The 23,390-nt window shown below is 40.1% G+C and overlaps 1 protein-coding gene across 1 annotated transcript in view; it reads left to right on the top strand.

Annotated features, from left to right (window-relative positions):
• Positions 1–23,390, top strand: part of sv2ba (synaptic vesicle glycoprotein 2Ba) — a 43,556-nt gene that overhangs the window by 8,085 nt on the left and 12,081 nt on the right. Inside the window, exons 3-5 of the mRNA XM_034208719.1 lie at positions 12,371–12,551; positions 15,384–15,535; positions 21,443–21,576. Coding sequence (XP_034064610.1) covers positions 12,371–12,551; positions 15,384–15,535; positions 21,443–21,576 — 467 coding nt within the window. The remainder of the gene's footprint in view (positions 1–12,370; positions 12,552–15,383; positions 15,536–21,442; positions 21,577–23,390) is intronic.

The following is a 23,390-nucleotide window of genomic DNA, read 5'->3' as shown; positions in this document are numbered from 1 at the left end:
TTTAACAAGATGCCTGTGTGCTTAGTACCAGGTTGTTATCATACCAGCAATGGGTCTTGCTCGTTCTTTCGCTTCCCGTCTGATGAAAGGACCAGGAGTGGCTGACTGGATCAAGTTAGCTACCTAGCTAGTAGCTAGCACGTTAGTTAGCATTACAGCCTTGTCATTTTTATTAGCCTTAACATGAAGTAACATTAAGTAACCCAACATGTTAAACAGTAAGAGTAGTAGTCATATTTCGTGAACTCTTTGAACAGTACTGTCACACCGGGGTGATCATTCTAAAATACACAATTTAAGCCCGGGGGAGAAATGCTAACGCTAGCATCGGCGATCGCCGATCTTTTCTACTTCACGCTATCTGCACAAATGGTTGACATTAAACTTTAAAAAGATCAGGCAGTTCAGAGAGAATCAAAGGAAGGCAGGCAGGCAGCTTTGCATGTCCTTCTGGACGTGTTTCATTGTGGTGATAGTGAGGGTAGTCAATCGTTTTGTTGACGAGACAGTAGTGACGGCCATCTTGGTGACGTGTGTTGTTGTGGGAGACCAGAGAGGTAGTTCATTCAGCGTTTCACACAAACAAATGTGTTACTTCACAGTTTTACGACACATTTTTATTTTTTTGACTTGCAAGATTATCTTTTAAATTGACAAACATCATATGTGTAATTCGTGGCACAATTCGAACGGGATCGAAAGATAATCTTTCTCTCTCCATTGACTTCAATACATAATCTTTTCTAAATAAGGTCCCATGGAGGTCCACCGGAAGGGGAGGGACTTCGCCTCTCTATAGCAACTTTGTTGTGTCCCGTCAAAAGTGTTGAGTTTAGTCTTTTTTCATGTTTGGCTCATTTTCGTATTGTGTCCCACTTCCTGTTTTATTTTGACACTCACCTGTTATGCATCACATTACATAACATGTCATTTGTTATACGCTTTTATCCAAAGCGACTTACAGACATTAAGTACTGTGGACAATCCCCACAGGAGCACTTTGGGGTGAAGTGTCTTGCCCAGGGACACACTGACATACTGACTGCAGTGGGACTCGAACTTGCTACCCCCTGATTCGAAGTCCAGCACACTATCCACTGAGCCACAGCCTCCCGTTATGCTTCATTCCAGGGGCCCTTCTCACTTCGGTTAAATGGATTCCTTGCGTCCCTCACTTGCGTCGTTTCCCTGCGACTAGTCCCTCCCTCCAGGGAAGCATGGAGAGACGCAAGGAAACCACGAGAAGCAGGGAAATGAGTTTTAAGAGCAATGGGACGTCCTTTCCTCCGGAGCGTCACGTGAAGCGATGTCCGTTTGTGATGACGCTGCACAGCTGATCGTCTGACAGCAGCTCTGTCCCCGTTATTTCCACACACCCCCCGCCTCTGTTAGTACACATTTACTGACACAAACATTTGTATCATCTGTTGTAGACCCAAATACATTAAATAAAAATAAGAACGCATTCTCAAAAAAGATAAACGCCATTCTTAAAATGTATAAACGAAAAAAGCGATCATGAAAATGTTTCCAATAAATGAAGAAAATGATTTTTTACCACTTTGTTGTTCAGATATATCACATATTTGTAACTAAATGATACATTAATTGAAACAAAACACAGTATAAACTGAGGAGTGACTCCCGTGAGGTTCATGGTTCACTCCGCTGGGAAACTGCTCTCATGTCAAGAACGGTCAAGAAGCATCAGATCAGTGCATGCACTGCCTCGTCCAATCAGTGAGCGATACACAGTAAGGGGGCGGCGCGAGTGTCTGAGGATTTCATCGAAGGATAGTCTGGTGGTTCCTCGATTATAGCTCCTCTATTATCGCTCCTCGCTCCTCACTCCTCGGTCCTCCGGCAAAAATGAGGCCATTGGGACGCTACTCAACATTACATTACATTACATTGCATTTAGCTGATGCTTTTATCCAAAGCGACTTACAATAAGTGCATTCGACCAACAAAATACAAACTTGTAGAAAACAGAATCATATAAGTACATTAGGCTTCATAGAGCAAAAACATTTCAAGTGCTACTCAACTGGCTTTAGATAAGCCAGCCCTTTATTAGTATATAAGTGCTTTGTTAATAGTTCTATCGCTCAAAGTGGAGTCGAAAGAGATGAGTTTTCAGTCTGCGCTGGAAGGTGTGTAAGCTTTCTGCTGTCCTGATGTCAATGGGGAGCTCATTCCACCATTTTGGAGCCAGGTTTTTGCTGATGGGAACTTGGGTCCCCCTCGCAGCGAGGGTGCAGCGAGCCGTTTGGCTGATGCAGAGCGTAGTGCACGTGCTGGGGTGTACGGTTTAACCATGTCCTGGATGTAGGAAGGGCCAGATCCATTCGCAGCATGGTAAGCAAGTACCAGTGTCTTGAAGTGGATTCTAGCAGTTACCGGAAGCCAGTGAAGGGAGCGGAGGAGCGGAGTGGTGTGGGAGAATTTAGGAAGGTTGAAGACCAGGCGAGCCGCTGCATTCTGGATGAGCTGCAGAGGTCGGATGGCACATGCAGGTAGACCAGCCAGGAGGGAGTTGCAGTAGTCTAGGCGTGAGGTGACGAGAGCCTGGACCAGAACCTGCGTCGCTTTCTGGGTCAGCTGGGGACGCATCCTCCTGATGTTGTAAAGTGTGTATCTGCAGCAGCGGGTTGTAGCAGCTATGTTTGCAGTGAAGGACAGGTTGTTATCTAGGGTCACACCCAGATTCCTTGCAGTCTGATTGTTAGGTCAAGAGTGGGACAATCTTTTCCCGGAAGGAAAAGCAGCTCAGTCTTGTCAAGGTTGAGCTTGAGGTGATGAGCAGACATCCACTGAGAGATGTCAGCTAGACAAGCAGAGATGCGTGCGACGACCTGGGTCTCTGAGCGGGGAAAGGACAGAATTAATTGGGTATCGTCAGCGTAGCAGTGGTAAGAAAAACCATGCGGGCTAATGACTGATCCGAGCGAGTTTGTGTACAAGGATGGCGCAGACAAATCAACTTCCGGTGAGACCGAGGAGCGAGGAGCGAGGAAATGAAAAATAAGAGAAGTGAGAAGGGCCCCCAGTCTCTTGACTCCCTACCCTTGTGTGTGTCTCCCGCTCTCATCAGCGCCAGCCCCGCCCCTGATTGTTTCCACTGTTACCTCTTGTTTAAATTCCCCAGTCTCCCCTTGTTTTGTGTCAGTTTGTCTTGTCCTGTCTCCATGCGATTACTCACCTTGTCTCAAGCCTGATTTATGCTCTGGAATTATTTTGTAAGTTTGTTCCTCACTTAGTGAGCAATTTTCTTTTGTGCCTTTTTAACCTTTTTGTCACCTCATCAAGAGTGTCGATCCTTATTTATTATCCTGTTCTTTGGAAATAAAGTATCTTACTCATACTTTACCTCTGTCTAATAATAATACCTTGTGTTTCCAAGTTTGTGACAAACTTAAGGAAACAAATTAAATCGGGTTGGGCCTGGCTGTACTTATCTTCTACGCTAACAAAACATTCATTGCTGAGATCAAAATGTAATTTAATGAGTAATCAACTTATTACAACGTTGACAAAGACGTTTAATTAATAACCCTATAAGTTTGCAGTCATCTCACCCGCTCTTCCACAGGTGGAGTGTTTGAAATCTGATGACAAAATACATTTAATTAAAGTCAACGTCTAATTTGTTCAGTGCATAATCCCTATGAGTGCCGCCCACAACCATGTGACCGAAACCGACCAATTACGATCACACAACAATATATAACAACAATACAAACCATTACCCATACAAAACATATACACAAGTACAAACTTAATTACTCTTACAACTAAATTCCCCACTTTGTAGCTTCCATGGCTCTTCCAAAACGTTGATTACAGTTAAGTGAAATCTGTTGACAGAAAACACGTAATTAAAGTCAACGTTTCAGTTTCTTCCGTGCAGTAAACACTGAGATCTGTATGCAGCAACTTGGTGGGAAATGCACCTTGAAAGCTCCTGACTTTCTGTGCAGACAACCATGCTGCAAATTAAAGCCCCTCACCTTATTTCCCAGGCTTCGTGTGTAGCCAGGCGATGTGGCAGATTGCTCATTCGCTCATTTCATCGTAACAACGGGCTCCTGGGATGAGGCTTCGCGAGAGATTGATGAGGATCCCGGTGGTGATTGTATTCGCTGTGTGTTCCCGGGCTAATATGGAGCATGTTGCAGCAGTCAGAGAGCCTTCAGGCCTCTGACTGGGTGTATCAGGAGAAAAGGACGGAGAAAATGAAATCACAGGGTGTGTTAGTGCAGAGCGGGAAGGGGGGCACTGATCATTGGCTGAGAATATGAAGTAGATCTGCAGACTCATGCTCTGTTCAACAGACTCAGCAGAAATGTTTCCACTCTTAACCTTCGTCTTGGAAAGCAGACAGTCTCTTCTACATCAACATGTGTCCCCTCTTCTCCATGTCTCTTCTACATCAACATGTGTCCCCTCTTCTTCACGTCTCTTCTACATCAACATGTGTCCCCTCTTCTTCATGTCTCTTCTACATCAACATGTGTCCCCTCTTCTTCATGTCTCTTCTACATCAACATGTGTCCCCTCTTCTTCACGTCTCTTCGACATCAACATGTGTCCCCTCTTCTTCATGTCTCTTCTACATCAACATGTGTCCCCTCTTCTTCATGTCTCTTCTACATCAACATGTGTCCCCTCTTCTTCATGTCTCTTCTACATCAACATGTGTCCCCTCTTCTTCATGTCTCTTCTACATCAACATGTGTTCCCTCTTCTTCATGTCTCTTCTACATCAACATGTGTCCCCTCTTCTTCACGTCTCTTCTACATCAACATGTGTCCCCTCTTCTTCACGTCTCTTCTACATCAACATGTGTCCCCTCTTCTTCACGTCTCTTCTACATCAACATGTGTCCCCTCTTCTTCATGTCTCTTCTACATCAACATGTGTCCCCTCTTCTTCATGACTCTTCTACATCAACATGTGTCCCCTCTTCTTCATGTCTCTTCTACATCAACATGTGTCCCCTCTTCTTCATGTCTCTTCTACATCAACATGTGTCCCCTCTTCTTCATGTCTCTTCTACATCAACATGTGTCCCCTCTTCTTCATGTCTCTTCTACATCAACATGTGTCCCCTCTTCTTCATGTCTCTTCTACATCAACATGTGTCCCCTCTTCTTCATGTCTCTTCTACATCAACATGTGTCCCCTCTTCTTCATGTCTCTTCTACATCAACATGTGTCCCCTCTTCTTCATGTCTCTTCTACATCAACATGTGTCCCCTCTGTGGAAAGAGACTCTGAAAGTTTCAGGAACAAAGATTCTCTCTCTTTTTGATCCATTTCTATAAAAACCTGTCTGAAAATGAGCTGATCAGATTTTGGCCACTTTATGATGTCATAACGATGTGTTGTCTTGTGTAACTATTAGCCAATCAGCAACCAAGGTACCCCCCCCCCCCACCTTATCACCTGAATCTCCTCCTGGAGCACCATTGAGTTCTTTGTCACCAAATGTCTCTCAGAGGGGCGTGGGGAGGGGCTCCTTATTTTCATCTAAAGTAACAGACAGAGAATCAGCACTTTGGGAACGGGGCTGAAACAGAGGGGATTATGGGTAATGCTGCAATGATCTATAATATATTAATGAGAAACAGTATGATAGGGGACCTTTAAACTCTGAGAAAGGCATGCTGGGTAAGTGACGGCAAACGGAGAGAAAGGGGGAACTGGATACTGGTGCGAATTGAAGGCTATTTGTTCCAAAATGAAATAACAATCTGGAAAAAAAGATATTTGGCAAACAGCAAGGCTGTTAATTTCAACCAGTATTGTTCTGAAGATGTAATAATTAACACAAAAAAGGGAAACAATACTAAAAGTCTACAGTTACCCTAACCCGTCCTACAGCCATTCTTAGAGCTAAATGCTAACGCAAGCATGCTAGCAAAGTGTTAACAGACTCACAGGAGCAGACATGTTTTCAATCTTAACCGTAGTCTTTGAAAGCAGATAGACTCCCAACACTTTTGTTAAAAAGAGGAGGAATAATTGTGGGCGCCCTTACCCTTGAAGGTGGTGTACTTGTTTATCCTTTCGGGTGAAAATGAAAGAGGCGTATAGTGGGAGACTCTGGGGACAAAGAAGAGGAAGTTCAGGCCGTTTTTAAATATCAGGCTGCGTGTGCATTTAACGAGTTCTCTCAAGGATTTGCTAAACTTGCAATTACAAAGGTCTTTCATAACAAGATGGTTTGATGATGTTTCCCTGCAACTATTAAAGGGATAGTCAAACATATATTTCGTGTTTAACATGAAGACAATCAAATAAGATGTCCAGTTTTGTTTTACGTCTTTTCCCGTTTGATTATCTTTGACTTTTTAAAGGTTTGTAGAGATTTTCTTTCTTTGATGAACTCTAAACAAACTACTTTTACTGTTGCATGACATGTAAATAATACATCTCTGGTGTACAGACGTTGATCTCTGGATTTGTTTGCGCTAGCTTGTCCTAGGTCAAGGTGTTTGAAGCTCTTCCTAAGTCTTTGTAAAACCTAGCTGGTTGCTTTATTTAAACTAAAGCAATGTATGAAGTTGCTATAACGTCCTTTAATGCTGACTAATGAGAAGCAAGAACAGATATAACACGTAAGCTTTAGCATCCATGGCACCACCTTCCATCAATACCAATCACCTATCGATGTAACCTTTTACAAGTAGCTACACAGGTTTAATTAATGGATAGAGATTTGCAGAGTGCAGATATATGTTTAAGAGTTAGTAGCATTCTAGTAGTTTAGAGTGAGAGGGTAATATCGTAGCCAACATCATAATGACAACTTAGTCTAGATTTATTGGCACAATATTTTGTATTTTTGAGATATTTGGTGTCATTTTTGTTGAATGTCATTTAAAAATATACTTTGTATCAACTGTAAGGTCACATGTATACCACATTAAGTTTCTCGATATTAGCAAGCAACATAGAATAAGACACCACATATGAATGTTATCGGCCAATTAAATTATCATAATCAGTGGAGCGTCATAGATTTAGTGTAAGTATGCACTCGGTTGATCATTGCAAATAGCCATACAAAAGATAACAGGCTCTAGCTTCTGTTGTTAGGACAAGAGCTCAGATACAAGTGAGTTGATGTGGTACAGAGCAACCAACTCCATGATAGGAGGAAGTTATGAGCGAAGCGTTGGACACAAAACAGAGAAATGTAAGACAGGAGGTCAGTTTTGGTGTCTTTGTGTTTCCAACATTACGTTTCCCTTTCCTTTATTTCAACACGGACAAAATGTGAAGATTCCTTCAGTTTTGTGATGTTTTTTAGTTTCAACGTTGCTTTAAAACATAGTGGAAGCAGTTACGACAAATCATAGGATTACCCACTGATAACGTTCATTTCATTTGTGACAACATTCAAAATAGGGTTTCTTAATTTTGAATTTATGAACAGATGGTTCAGGCTGCAGACCAACACTTGAAACTCATTGAATTGCTACTAAATCTGTCACGGTGTGTGAAGCAGGTAGGACCCAAATGCAGATTAAAGTGAAAGTTCCTTTATTTCAAGGCTAGGTGATAACACAGACAGAACAGAACACTCACCGACGAACTAGTCATGACAAAAGACGAACCGACAAAGACAGACAGAAAAACCAGAACTTAAATACACACAAGACTAATCACACAAACAAGACACAGGTGAGGAGGGAGGAGAAAACACAGGGACACCAGGTGAACACAATCGGGTAAATTAGACACACCAGGGAAACTAACGACAGGGAACCACAGACAGATTTAAACAAGACACAACGCAGACAGAAACAGGCAAGACAGGAGGTGAAGACCTTTCAACATAAAACATGAAACAAGACAAGACAAAATACAATAAAGACAGATCGTGACAAAATCATTCAATAGTCAACCAAAGAAAAGCAGAACGATTGGATGCACCAGAGTTTCAATGAAGTGTAATCAAGCTTGTTTGGTTCAACCTGTGCAGGGTGTCCATCGCTCAGTGGTCATAACACTCTAAAAAGTCATCTAGAAAAGCCTCATTTTCTTTGATAATGCACACGGTCGATATTGGAAGGCATGCTACTCCAGTGCCTGACGTTATTTATTCTCCCGAGTCATTATCTCTTTATCCAGATGTCCGCTTCCACTTCTAATAATGCAGGAAATGACAAAATCCCCATTTCCCCTGCAGGGATTCGTTGTCTTCCCTGTTCTCAAGGACACTAGCAGGTGCATGGCGGCTTGTTTCTGCAGAGTTTGATCCTCCACCTGAAGGACAGGCTGTCCAATCACAAGGCCATCCTGTCAAACTGTCCATGTGTGCACCTTAAAAGCATGCACATGGCCTTAAGCAACAACTTGGCCAAGATAAGAGGTGACATATTAGCCTTGAAGCTTTATTTCCAGGTGTCCTTATCGTTGTCTTGTTCGTTTTTTTGCGGCTTGGCGTGTTTGGATAGTCGAGTAATCCACAAGGTGAACACTATGGATCCTCGTGCCGTTAAGCAGCTTATTCCTGCTGTAATTAGGGCTGTGTAGTAAAAACACGGAGCAGGCAGCAGGTAAAGATTTAAAACTACACGGAGAAGAGAAGTGCCCAGGTTGTAGGATTTAAATCCTGACGCCTCTCTCTCCCGGAGAGTCGTTAAGAAAAGCAGGAATATAATCATTGTTATCTCCTTGCAGCAGTAATGGGCAGCGCAGTTGGAGGCTGGTAAAAAGCTGTTGCTTCACTGCTAAATGAAATGCCAAAGTGGACTTTCTGCCTGGTGCATGCTGGGAAAAGGCTCCACCTCGCTGTCACTCAGAGCGGAAATCTGCAGATAAAATGGCGAGAAGAAATCCATTTTGCAATAAACAAAAATAAAATGTCAGATTTGAAAGGTAAAATATTGTGGAAACGATGCATTCAATGACCTTTATGACTCAGCTTTTCTGGGAATGCTATTATCAGGCAAACGTGGATTTATTGTTCTCCGTACATCATTATGAATATTCAGATTATCAGAGCATCACAGTGACTTCAAGCTGAGAGGGTTTTATTATTGTTTCTCTAAACCTCAGAACTCATACAAGGGTAAAGAGAGCCCCCTTGTGGAAATCAGGACTCTTTTTTACTCTTTAAAGTAGAGAGACTACATACTGATATACACCTGAACATCAGCAGGAGAGGACTCTTTAAAGTAGAGACACTACATACTGATATACACCTGAACATCAGCAGGAGAGGACTCTTTAAAGTAGAGACACTACATACTGATATACACCTGAACATCAGCAGGAGAGGACTCTTTAAAGTAGAGACACTACATACTGATATACACCTGAACATCAGCAGGAGAGGACTCTTTAAAGTAGAGACACTACATACTGATATACACCTGAACATCAGCAGGAGAGGACTCTTTAAAGTAGAGACACTACATACTGATATACACCTGAACATCAGCAGGAGAGGACTCTTTAAAGTAGAGACACTACATACTAATATACACCTGGACATCAGCAGGAGAGGACTCTTTAAAGTAGAGACACTACATACTGATATACACCTGAACATCAGCAGGAGAGGACTCTTTAAAGTAGAAACACTACATACTGATATACACCTGGACATCAGCAGGAGAGGACTCTTTAAAGTAGAGACACTACATACTGATATACACCTGAACATCAGCAGGAGAGGACTCTTTAAAGTAGAGACACTACATACTGATATACACCTGAACATCAGCAGGAGAGGACTCTTTAAAGTAGAGACACTACATACTGATATACACCTGAACATCAGCAGGAGAGGACTCTTTAAAGTAGAGACACTACATACTGATATACACCTGAACATCAGCAGGAGAGGACTCTTTAAAGTAGAAACACTACATACTGATATACACCTGGACATCAGCAGGAGAGGACTCTTTAAAGTAGAGACACTACATACTGATATACACCTGAACATCAGCAGGAGAGGACTCTTTAAAGTAGAGACACTACATACTGATATACACCTGAACATCAGCAGGAGAGGACTCTTTAAAGTAGAGACACTACATACTGATATACACCTGGACATCAGCAGGAGAGGACTCTTTAAAGTAGAGACACTACATACTGATATACACCTGGACATCAGCAGGAGAGGACTCTTTAAAGTAGAGACACTACATACTGATATACACCTGAACATCAGCAGGAGAGGACTCTTTAAAGTAGAGACACTACATACTGATATACACCTGAACATCAGCAGGAGAGGACTCTTTAAAGTAGAGACACTACATACTGATATACACCTGAACATCAGCAGGAGAGGACTCTTTAAAGTAGAAACACTACATACTGATATACACCTGGACATCAGCAGGAGAGGACTCTTTAAAGTAGAGACACTACATACTGATATACACCTGAACATCAGCAGGAGAGGACTCTTTAAAGTAGAGACACTACATACTGATATACACCTGAACATCAGCAGGAGAGGACTCTTTAAAGAAGAGACACTATATACTGATATACACCTGAACATCAGCAGGCGAGGACTCTTTAAAGTAGAGACACTACATACTGATATACACCTGGACATCAGCAGGAGAGGACTCTTTAAAGTAGAGACACTACATACTGATATACACCTGGACATCAGCAGGAGAGGACTCTTTAAAGTAGAGACACTACATACTGATATACACCTGAACATCAGCAGGAGAGGACTCTTTAAAGTAGAGACACTACATACTGATATACACCTGAACATCAGCAGGAGAGGACTCTTTAAAGAAGAGACACTATATACTGATATACACCTGAACATCAGCAGGCGAGGACTCTTTAAAGTAGAGACACTACATACTGATATACACCTGAACATCAGCAGGAGATGACTCTTTAAAGTAGAGACACTACATACTGATATACACCTGAACATCAGCAGGAGAGGACTCTTTAAAGTAGAGACACTACATACTGATATACACCTGAACATCAGCAGGAGAGAACTCTTTAAAGTAGAGACACTACATACTGATATACACCTGAACATCAGCAGGAGAGGACTCTTTAAAGTAGAGACACTACATACTGATATACACCTGAACATCAGCAGGAGAGGACTCTTTAAAGTAGAGACACTACATACTGATATACACCTGAACATCAGCAGGAGAGGACTCTTTAAAGTAGAGACACTACATACTGATATACACCTGAACATCAGCAGGAGAGGACTCTTTAAAGTAGAGACACTACATACTGATATACACCTGAACATCAGCAGGAGAGGACTCTTTAAAGTAGAGACACTACATACTGATATACACCTGAACATCAGTAGGAGAGGACTCTTTAAAGTAGAGACACTACATACTGATATACACCTGAACATCAGCAGGAGAGGACTCTTTAAAGTAGAGACACTACATACTGATATACACCTGAACATCAGCAGGAGGAGGACTCTTTAAAGTAGAGACACTACATACTGATATACACCTGAACATCAGCAGGAGAGGACTCTTTAAAGTAGAGACACTACATACTGATATACACCTGAACATCAGCAGGAGAGGACTCTTTAAAGTAGAGACACTACATACTGATATACACCTGAACATCAGCAGGAGAGGACTCTTTAAAGTAGAGACACTACATACTGATATACACCTGAACATCAGCAGGAGAGGACTCTTTAAAGTAGAGACACTACATACTGATATACACCTGAACATCAGCAGGAGAGGACTCTTTAAAGTAGAGACACTACATACTGATATACACCTGAACATCAGCAGGAGAGGACTCTTTAAAGTAGAGACACTACATACTGATATACACCTGAACATCAGCAGGAGAGGACTCTTTAAAGTAGAGACACTACATACTGATATACACCTGAACATCAGCAGGAGAGGACTCTTTAAAGTAGAGACACTACATACTGATATACACCATGAACATCAGCAGGAGAGGACTCTTTAAAGTAGAGACACTACATACTGATATACACCTGAACATCAGCAGGAGAGGACTCTTTAAAGTAGAGACACTACATACTGATATACACCTGAACATCAGCAGGAGAGGGACTCTTTAAAGTAGAGACACTACATACTGATATACACCTGAACATCAGCAGGAGAGGACTCTTTAAAGTAGAGACACTACATACTGATATACACCTGAACATCAACATAATAGAGCCCCTTTAAGTCCATAGTATCTTTACTTTAACTTAAGTGAAGTACGTGCAGTGCTTCGACCAACAATGGCCTATTTTTTCCGATTGGAGTAAAAATGTAACTTGTCCTTTGAGTGTAAAATGTCAAATTCCTCCTATAATGAGGTTTGTGTGTTTTCTTGCAGGTCTGCTGGTGTACGTGGCGATGATGGTGGGGGCTTTGGTGTGGGGGGGTCTGAGTGATAAGATGGGCAGGAGGAAGTGTCTGATCTACGTCCTGAGCATCGACCTGGTCTTCTCCTTCCTCTCCTGCTTCGCGCAGGGCTACGGCTTCTTCCTCTTCTTCAGGATCTGCTCCGGCTTCGGGTGAGAGGGCACATTTTACATGAATATAAAAATCAGTCCACCGGGAGCACAAATAGGACCATGTGTGTGCAATAGGGAAAGTTCTGTACCTGTATGTTTCTTGTTTGTTTCTTTGCCATGTGATATGTGATCTCTGTTCTGTATCTATGACTGATTGACCTGAATGTTTTATGTATTATCTCGATGCCCAAGACACATTTCTCCTAAGGGAGACAATAAAGCTCTATCTTATCTTATTTTCTGGTTAAAACTGCCACTTACGGCCCCTACACACGGCGGCGTGCCGCTTCAACGCTTCTGCCCATTCACTTTGAATGGGATGACGTCGCGATTCGCCGAACTGCATTGTGGGAGCAAAGCGTAGCTTCTCTCGCGGTGCTCGCTGCAAAAGTAGAGCAATGTTCTACTTTTGACGCCTCGACGGAAGCGTCAGCCAATCGAATCATATGGGAGTGGGAGGCGTGTGGCGTAGTGGCCTAGTGCGTTGGTGTTCGGATCCGGGGAGCACAGGTTCAAACCCCACTGCAGTCAGCATGTCGTTGTGTCTCTGGGACACTTCACCCCTAATTGCTCCTGTGGGGATTGCCCACAGTATTGAGTATGTAAGTCGCTTTGGATAAAAAGCGTCTAACAAGTAACATGTAATATGCCAGTACAAGCTCTAGCCAATCAAACCGCGTGGTTGTGTGTCTGGGGCGGGAGATTCCTGTGACTGGTTGTTGGTTGAGTTTCAGCCCTCCCGCCGGCAAGCGACAACGCACGCCGCCGTGTGTAGGGGCCGTTAGGATCCTGAAAATGTCAGAAAATGGATTCACTTACCCCCAAAACATCTTCAAAATGGTCCAAATCGGTCGAGCCATCAACCTATGCTAATTGTGTTGTGTTGAGTTTTTGTTATAACAACTGACCTTTTCCATAATGTATCCTTTTAGTTTGTCACATTTTGACGGGAAAAGCACATCTACCTTTACCACCAGAGTTGATTTTATAATAACTGTCATTTTCCATAATTGATCCTTTAGTTTGACGGGAAAAGCAAATCCCCGTATTCGCATTTTTAATGATATTTGTTCCGGAATAAGACGCCTGACATTTAAAGTTTGATGAGTAATGAAAGTCAACTTTATTGTCAATCTTTCAGTTTGTGTGTGCAGACAGAGAGATCGAAATACCGTTCCCCACAATCCTGAATACAAAAACACAAATATATATAAAAATATGTGTAAGATATGTATATCCTATATATACACAATCAACAGACACATGTATACACACATTAAGATAAAAGCACAACAATACAAAATAACAGTGCACTGAATAATGACGGTGAATCAATCAGTTTTCCTTCAAATATAAATCACATTTACATATGCCTCACAACAGGAGATGTGTGTGTGTTTACTCTGTTCATTATCGCACCAATTAGTGAACAATGCTCTTGTTTTTCATGTGAGCTTTTTATTGCGGACTTCCTGCTGTCTCGAACACCTCGGGGTGAAACCGTCGCTGTGCACAGATTGATGCCGCTGTCACACTTTGATAATGATAACAGCCTGAGTGTACCTAGACATGCAACATTTATGTTTTTGCTGAGCCAAAGAATAACAAGTCGTCTGAGGCCCTTGATTAACTGTCCCCGTGTTTCTTCACTAAACACAGGGAGCACTATGATTGTTTTGAAGTTAAACATCATTTGATTTCCCTCTTGGATAGCAGCCGTATTTTCTGTATAGCTAGATATGAGGAGTAGTGAGAAGTGCTGTTTTAGAACAGAAGGTAAAACTTCCAGGTGAAGTCAACAGAACAATGACAGCATTAATACATGCAGTCGTGTTTCCCACAGGCGTCCTTTACACTGGTGAGCTTTGCAAACAGCAGAATGTGTCCCTATCATTTTTTAAACGCACTATCTGTAAAAAAGAAAGCTGGGTCAGGAGTTCAGGTCCAATACATGTTGAGAAATGATGTATTTGAACAATAACAAAGCACACAATGCACATTCAATCAGAAGTAACAAACGTGCATCGGCCATACAAAGGAATGCAATGTAGGGTCTAAGCTACAACTAAATAAACTACAATACATCCAGAACTGCGCTGCCCGCCTCCTCACCCACACCCGCTCCAGAGACCACATCACCCCCGTCCTTCAAAACCTGCACTGGCTCCCTGTTCGTCAACGAATACACTTCAAAATCCTTCTGCTAACACACAAAGCTCTCAATAACCAGGCTCCCCCCTACCTCTCCGACCTGATCCACCACTACACCCCTTCCCCAGCCTTCGCTCATCAGAAGCGAACCTCCTCTCTATCCCCAAGAAAACCAAGCTCCGAACCTGGGGGGATAGAGCCTTCTCCATCGCTGCCCCCACCCTCTGGAACTCCCTCCCACAACACATCAGAGACTGCACTGACCCCCCCACTTTCAAAACACTGACCAAAACACACCTCTTCAGACTGGCTTTTAATCTGTGAATTATGCTGTATTGCTGTTTTAATAACTTTTAAGTGTTATTTTATATTGTTTTAATAACTTTTAAATTCTATTTTATCATGTTTTATCACCACTGTAAAGCGTCTTTGAGCACCTGGAAAAGCGCTTTGAAATGCAATGTATTATTATTATTATTATTAACTAAAACAAACGATAAGATATCATCCTAAAATGACCCAAATATGTTTATGAACCCAACAGTGACTACAAATAATGTTTGACATAGTTCCTTCTTTATGCACCTTTATTCAAATGCCCGACACCACAGGAAATGATCCACTAAATCCTCCAACGATCAAGTGTTGTTTTAGAGATTTATATTTGCGTGTCCTCCCCAGAATTGGCGGCTCCATCCCGATCGTTTACACCTACTTCACTGAGTTCCTGCAGATGGATAAACGTGGAGAACATCTGAGCTGGCTCTGCATGTTCTGGATGTTGGGGGGGCTTTACGCCTCTTTCACCGCCTGGGGAATCATCCCACACTACGGTAACACACACACACATACACATACACACACACACACACACACACACGCACACACACACACACACACACACACACACACACACACACATACACACACACACACACACACACACGCACACACACATACACACACACACACACACACACACACGCACACGCACACCACACACACACACACACTATTAAACAGAGGTGGGAAGTAGTGGAGTACAAATACTTTGTACATTTTTCTGGTATCAGTACTTTACTCCACTACTTATTCTTCTGACGACTTTTAACTTTCTACTTCCTACATGTTGAACCCAAATACCTGTACTTTCTACTTCTTACATGTTGAACCCAAATACCTGTACTTTCTACTTCGTACATGTTGAACCCAAATACCTGTACTTTCTACTTCTTACATGTTGAACTCAAATACCTGTACTTTCTACTTCTTACATGTTGAACACAAATACCTGTACTTTCTACTTCTTACACTTTGAACCCAAATACCTGTACTTTCTACTTCTTACATGTTGAACTCAAATACCTGTACTTTCTACTTCTTACATGTTGAACCCAAATACCTGTACTTTCTACTTCTTACATGTTGAACACAAATACCTGTACTTTCTACTTCTTACATGTTGAACTCAAATACCTGTACTTTCTACTTCTTACATGTTGAACCCAAATACCTGTACTTTCTACTTCTTACATGTTGAACACAAATACCTGTACTTTCTACTTCTTACATGTTGAACACAAATACCTGTACTTTCTACTTCTTACATGTTGAACACAAATACCTGTACTTTCTACTTCTTACATGTTGAACACAAATACCTGTACTTTCTACTTCTTACATGTTGAACTCAAATACCTGTACTTTCTACTTCTTACATGTTGAACTCAAATACCTGTACTTTCTACTTCTTACATGTTGAACACAAATACCTGTACTTTCTACTTCTTACATGTTGAACACAAATACCTGCACTTTCTACTTCGTACATTTTGAACTCAAATACCTGAACTTTCTACTTCTTACATGTTGAACCCAAATACCTGTACTTTCTACTTCTTACATGTTGAACACAAATACCTGTACTTTCTACTTCTTACATGTTGAACTCAAATACCTGTACTTTCTACTTCTTACATGTTGAACACAAATACCTGTACTTTCTACTTCTTACATGTTGAACTCAAATACCTGTACTTTCTACTTCTTACATGTTGAACTCAAATACCTGTACTTTCTACTTCTTACATGTTGAACTCAAATACCTGTACTTTCTACTTCTTACATGTTGAACTCAAATACCTGTACTTTCTACTTCTTACATGTTGAACTCAAATACCTGTACTTTCTACTTCTTACACTTTGAACCCAAATACCTGTACTTTCTACTTCTTACATGTTGAACTCAAATACCTGTACTTTCTACTTCTTACATGTTGAACACAAATACCTGTACTTTCTACTTCTTACATGTTGAACTCAAATACCTGTACTTTCTACTTCTTACACTTTGAACACAAATACCTGTACTTTCTACTTCTTACACTTTGAACCCAAATACCTGTACTTTCTACTTCTTACATGTTGAACACAAATACCTGTACTTTCTACTTCTTACACTTTGAACCCAAATACCTGTACTTTCTACTTCTTACATGTTGAACTCAAATACCTGTACTTTCTACTTCTTACACTTTGAACACAAATACCTGCACTTTCTACTTCTTACATGTTGAACACAAATACCTGCACTTTCTACTTCGTACACTTTGAACCCAAATACCTGTACTTTCTACTTCTTACATGTTGAACACAAATACCTGTACTTTCTACTTCTTACATGTTGAACTCAAATACCTGTACTTTCTACTTCTTACATGTTGAACACAAATACCTGTACTTTCTACTTCGTACATTTTGAACTCAAATACCTGTACTTTCTACTTCTTACATGTTGAACCCAAATACCTGTACTTTCTACTTCGTACATTTTGAACTCAAATACCTGTATTTTCTACTTCGTACATTTTGAACTCAAATACCTGTACTTTCTACTTCTTACATGTTGAACCCAAATACCTGTACTTTCTACTTCTTACATGTTGAACACAACTACCTGCACTTTCTACTTCGTACATTTTGAACTCAAATACCTGTACTTTCTACTTCTTACATTTTGAACTCAAATACCTGTACTTTCTACTTCTTACATGTTGAACCCAAATACCTGTACTTTCTACTTCTTACATTTTGAACTCAAATACCTGTACTTTCTACTTCGTACATTTTGAACTCAAATACCTGTACTTTCTACTTCGTACATTTTGAACTCAAATACCTGTACTTTCTACTTCTTACATGTTGAACCCAAATACCTGTACTTTCTACTTCTTACATGTTGAACACAACTACCTGTACTTTCTACTTCTTACATGTTGAACACAACTACCTGCACTTTCTACTTCGTACATTTTGAACTCAAATACCTGTACTTTCTACTTCTTACATGTTGAACCCAAATACCTGTACTTTCTACTTCTTACATGTTGAACACAACTACCTGCACTTTCTACTTCGTACATTTTGAACTCAAATACCTGTACTTTCTACTTCTTACATGTTGAACACAAATACCTGAACTTTCTACTTCTTACATGTTGAACACAAATACCTGTACTTTCTACTTCTTACATGTTGAACACAAATACCTGTACTTTCTACTTCTTACATGTTGAACACAAATACCTGTACTTTCTACTTCGTACATGTTGAACTCAAATACCTGTACTTTCTACTTCTTACATGTTGAACACAAATACCTGAACTTTCTACTTCTTACATGTTGAACACAAATACCTGTACTTTCTACTTCTTACATGTTGAACCCAAATACCTGAACTTTCTACTTCTTACATGTTGAACACAAATACCTGTACTTTCTACTTCTCACATGTTGAACCCAAATACCTGAACTTTCTACTTCTTACATGTTGAACACAAATACCTGTACTTTCTACTTCTTACATGTTGAACTCAAATACCTGTACTTTCTACTTCTTACATGTTGAACACAAATACCTGTACTTTCTACTTCTCACATGTTGAACCCAAATACCTGAACTTTCTACTTCTTACATGTTGAACACAAATACCTGTACTTTCTACTTCTTACATGTTGAACTCAAATACCTGTACTTTCTACTTCTTACATGTTGAACCCAAATACCTGAACTTTCTACTTCTTACATGTTGAACACAAATACCTGTACTTTCTACTTCTTACACTTTGAACACAAATACCTGTACTTTCTACTTCTTACATGTTGAACCCAAATACCTGAACTTTCTACTTCTTACATGTTGAACTCAAATACCTGTACTTTCTACTTCTTACATGTTGAACCCAAATACCTGAACTTTCTACTTCTTACATGTTGAACACAAATACCTGTACTTTCTACTTCTCACATGTTGAACCCAAATACCTGTACTTTCTACTTCTTACATGTTGAACTCAAATACCTGTACTTTCTACTTCTTACATGTTGAACACAAATACCTGTACTTTCTACTTCTCACATGTTGAACTCAAATACCTGTACTTTCTACTTCTCACATGTTGAACTCAAATACCTGTACTTTCTACTTCTTACATGTTGAACTCAAATACTTGTACTTTCTACTTCTTACATGTTGAACACAAATACCTGTACTTTCTACTTCTTACATGTTGAACACAAATACCTGTACTTTCTACTTCTTACATGTTGAACACAAATACCTGAACTTTCTACTTCTTACATGTTGAACACAACTACCTGCACTTTCTACTTCGTACATTTTGAACTCAAATACCTGTACTTTCTACTTCTTACATGTTGAACACAAATACCTGAACTTTCTACTTCTTACATGTTGAACACAAATACCTGTACTTTCTACTTCTTACATGTTGAACACAAATACCTGTACTTTCTACTTCGTACATGTTGAACTCAAATACCTGTACTTTCTACTTCTTACATGTTGAACACAAATACCTGAACTTTCTACTTCTTACATGTTGAACACAAATACCTGTACTTTCTACTTCTTACATGTTGAACCCAAATACCTGAACTTTCTACTTCTTACATGTTGAACACAAATACCTGTACTTTCTACTTCTCACATGTTGAACCCAAATACCTGAACTTTCTACTTCTTACATGTTGAACACAAATACCTGTACTTTCTACTTCTTACATGTTGAACTCAAATACCTGTACTTTCTACTTCTTACATGTTGAACCCAAATACCTGAACTTTCTACTTCTTACATGTTGAACACAAATACCTGTACTTTCTACTTCTCACATGTTGAACCCAAATACCTGTACTTTCTACTTCTTACATGTTGAACTCAAATACCTGTACTTTCTACTTCTTACATGTTGAACCCAAATACCTGAACTTTCTACTTCTTACATGTTGAACTCAAATACCTGTACTTTCTACTTCTTACATGTTGAACCCAAATACCTGAACTTTCTACTTCTTACATGTTGAACACAAATACCTGTACTTTCTACTTCTCACATGTTGAACCCAAATACCTGTACTTTCTACTTCTTACATGTTGAACTCAAATACCTGTACTTTCTACTTCTTACATGTTGAACACAAATACCTGTACTTTCTACTTCTCACATGTTGAACTCAAATACCTGTACTTTCTACTTCTCACATGTTGAACTCAAATACCTGTACTTTCTACTTCTCACATGTTGAACTCAAATACCTGTACTTTCTACTTCTTACATGTTGAACTCAAATACCTGTACTTTCTACTTCTTACATGTTGAACTCAAATACTTGTACTTTCTACTTCTTACATGTTGAACACAAATACCTGTACTTTCTACTTCTTACATGTTGAACACAAATACCTGTACTTTCTACTTCTCACATGTTGAACTCAAATACCTGTACTTTCTACTTCTTACATGTTGAACTCAAATACTTGTACTTTCTACTTCTTACATGTTGAACTCAAATACTTGTACTTTCTACTTCTCACATGTTGAACACAAATACCTGTACTTTCTACTTCTCACATGTTGAACACAAATACCTGTACTTTCTACTTCTCACATGTTGAACTCAAATACCTGTACTTTCTACTTCTTACATGTTGAACTCAAATACCTGTACTTTCTACTTCTCACATGTTGAACTCAAATACTTGTACTTTCTACTTCTCACATGTTGAACTCAAATACCTGTACTTTCTACTTCTCACATGTTGAACTCAAATACCTGTACTTTCTACTTCTCACATGTTGAACTCAAATACTTGTACTTTCTACTTCTCACATGTTGAACACAAATACTTGTACTTTCTACTTCTTACATGTTGAACTCAAATACCTGTACTTTCTACTTCTTACATGTTGAACTCAAATACCTGTACTTTCTACTTCTTACATGTTGAACTCAAATACTTGTACTTTCTACTTCTCTCATTTCCCAAACAGCTGGTTCCTTTAGTCTGAATGTGTGTTTGGTGCGTGATCATTATTCTTTAGAGTCATTGCGTGCCTATTGATTTGAACACGATCCGTGTATCCATCATTTCCTGGTCTTCTCTAAAGAAGAGGGACCAATGGAAACGTTGTCATGTTGCCGTTGTTCAGCATGGAAACATTCATTAGCTAACAATGACATTATTGTTCTATTAATATAAAGGGAGGTCAGGTACTCTTTAAGACAGCTGCTAGTTATGGGTACTTTTTACTGAAGTACATTTCAAAGCCCATTACTTCTAACATGCACAAAAACGAACAAACTACAGGAAAGGGAAAACCCCAAGAAGCAGAATAGGGCCTCTCTAACAGACTCTTCTCCTGATTGTTTCCCAGGTTGGGGATTCGCCATCGGGACAGAGATCCAGATCCACAGTTGGAGATTATTCATCTTCGTGTGTCTCTTCCCTGCGTTGGCTGCTCTCATCGGAGTCATCTTCATGCCGGAGAGCCCTCGTTTCCTCCTGGAGGTCAGAGCCAATGTCTCCAAATTAATTCAAATAACAAGTGGTTTTATTTTCTGCAAAACATAAAAACACTGAAAGCAAGATTAACATCGAACACAATAACACGTAGCGTTTCTATCCTAATATGCATTATGCTGTAAGTCTAGTTGACGGCTCAGAGTCTTGTTGTGAACCCAGAAATGTTGAGTACCAACGTTTTATGTTAGAAATGTATAGTACGGGTCCCCAGCTCATAGAAACTGCCGGATTATATCTTGCATATGTTGGGCAATATGCACTATTAGCACAAGTTGCGTTAATTAGCATTAATTACCACTATAGCCTACAGTATGTGGACAATAGTTTGGATGTGGCTTGGCCGATTTGGACAAGTAGTTTGGGGGGTTATTTAAGATTATGTCAGTTTCTGATATTTTCAGGATCCGTAGTGGCAGTTTTAACCAGAAAATTGCCATATTTTTGGACTACTTTTTATAAATGTTGCGTCTATTTTGAGATTTTAGTGGATTCTGGATCATTTTAATTGGACAGATTGCCTATTTTTTGGAAGAAAAGTTGTCATAATAGCACAATAATTTCCATCTTGTGCTCTCTATATCCAATGGTTGCAACACTGCTCATGGTAGTAAAAATCAGTCCACCGAGAGGACAAATATTGCTACTTTCTGGTAATAATATGGAAATTTCTGATCCTTAAAACGTCAGAAATGGATTCAGCATCCTCAATGATCCCCAAAACCACTCCACAATTGTTGAAATCGACCAAGCCATTTTCAACTATTGCCCACAATTTATGCTAATTGTGAGAATCTTGGGGTACTCAACATTTCCGGGGTTCACCATGGTGGCAACTAGACTATATATGAGTGTTAAACATTGGTTATGCTGAGTCATCCTCAGCAACATGCCACTGCTGTGCTAAGTTAGCGACAGGCTGCTAAGGCGCCACCACCCACCCAACGTTTCTCCTCCAGGACAAAGACCTCTGACCACATGTGGTATTGTGTTTGTATGTGACTGCTCCAACATGTTCTCACACACACACACACACACACACACACACACACACACACACACACACACACACACACACACACACACACACACACACACACACCAGAATGATCACACATTTCCCCATCTGATAAGAGGCAGCAGACCTCATGGGAACAACTCAACTGGTTTTAGTGCTTTTGGGAAGAACAGCTGAGGTGGGAAGTAACTCAGTACATTTACTTAAGTACAATTTGACATACTGTTACTTTACTTGAGTATTTCCATTTTATGCTACTGTGTAATTCGACTCCAGTACAGTTCAGAGGTACATGGTGTACTTTTACTCCACTACATGTATTTAATACCTTCAGTTACTTCACAGATGTGGATGAATGATGTGAAATATAATCAAGTGTTGAATCAGACTTTAGTTCCACCTGGAGTAAATCCACCAGCTACCCTGCAGTATACAAAGCCATTCAAACTAGCTGCACCTTGACCAGCTTTGAGAACACTTTCATGATCAATCATTATAAAACATATCATATATATTATTCTGAAATGGACCAATCTGCACAACGACTACTTTCACTGTCGCTACTTTCACTATATTTTGATGAGAATACTTTTATACTTTCACTTGAGGAACATTTTGAATGCAGGACTTTTACTGTAACAGAGTATTCCTACACTCTGGTACTTCTACTTTTACTCAAGTACAAGATCTGAGTACTTCTACTTTTACTCAAGTACAAGATCTGAGTACTTCTACTTTCACTCAAGTACAAGATCTGAGTACTTCTACTTTTACTCAAGTACAA

Source organism: Gymnodraco acuticeps, unplaced genomic scaffold (assembly GCF_902827175.1).
Source record: "Gymnodraco acuticeps unplaced genomic scaffold, fGymAcu1.1, whole genome shotgun sequence".
Classification (NCBI taxonomy): Eukaryota; Metazoa; Chordata; class Actinopteri; order Perciformes; family Bathydraconidae; genus Gymnodraco; species Gymnodraco acuticeps.
This window is presented reverse-complemented; position numbering and strand designations above follow the sequence as displayed.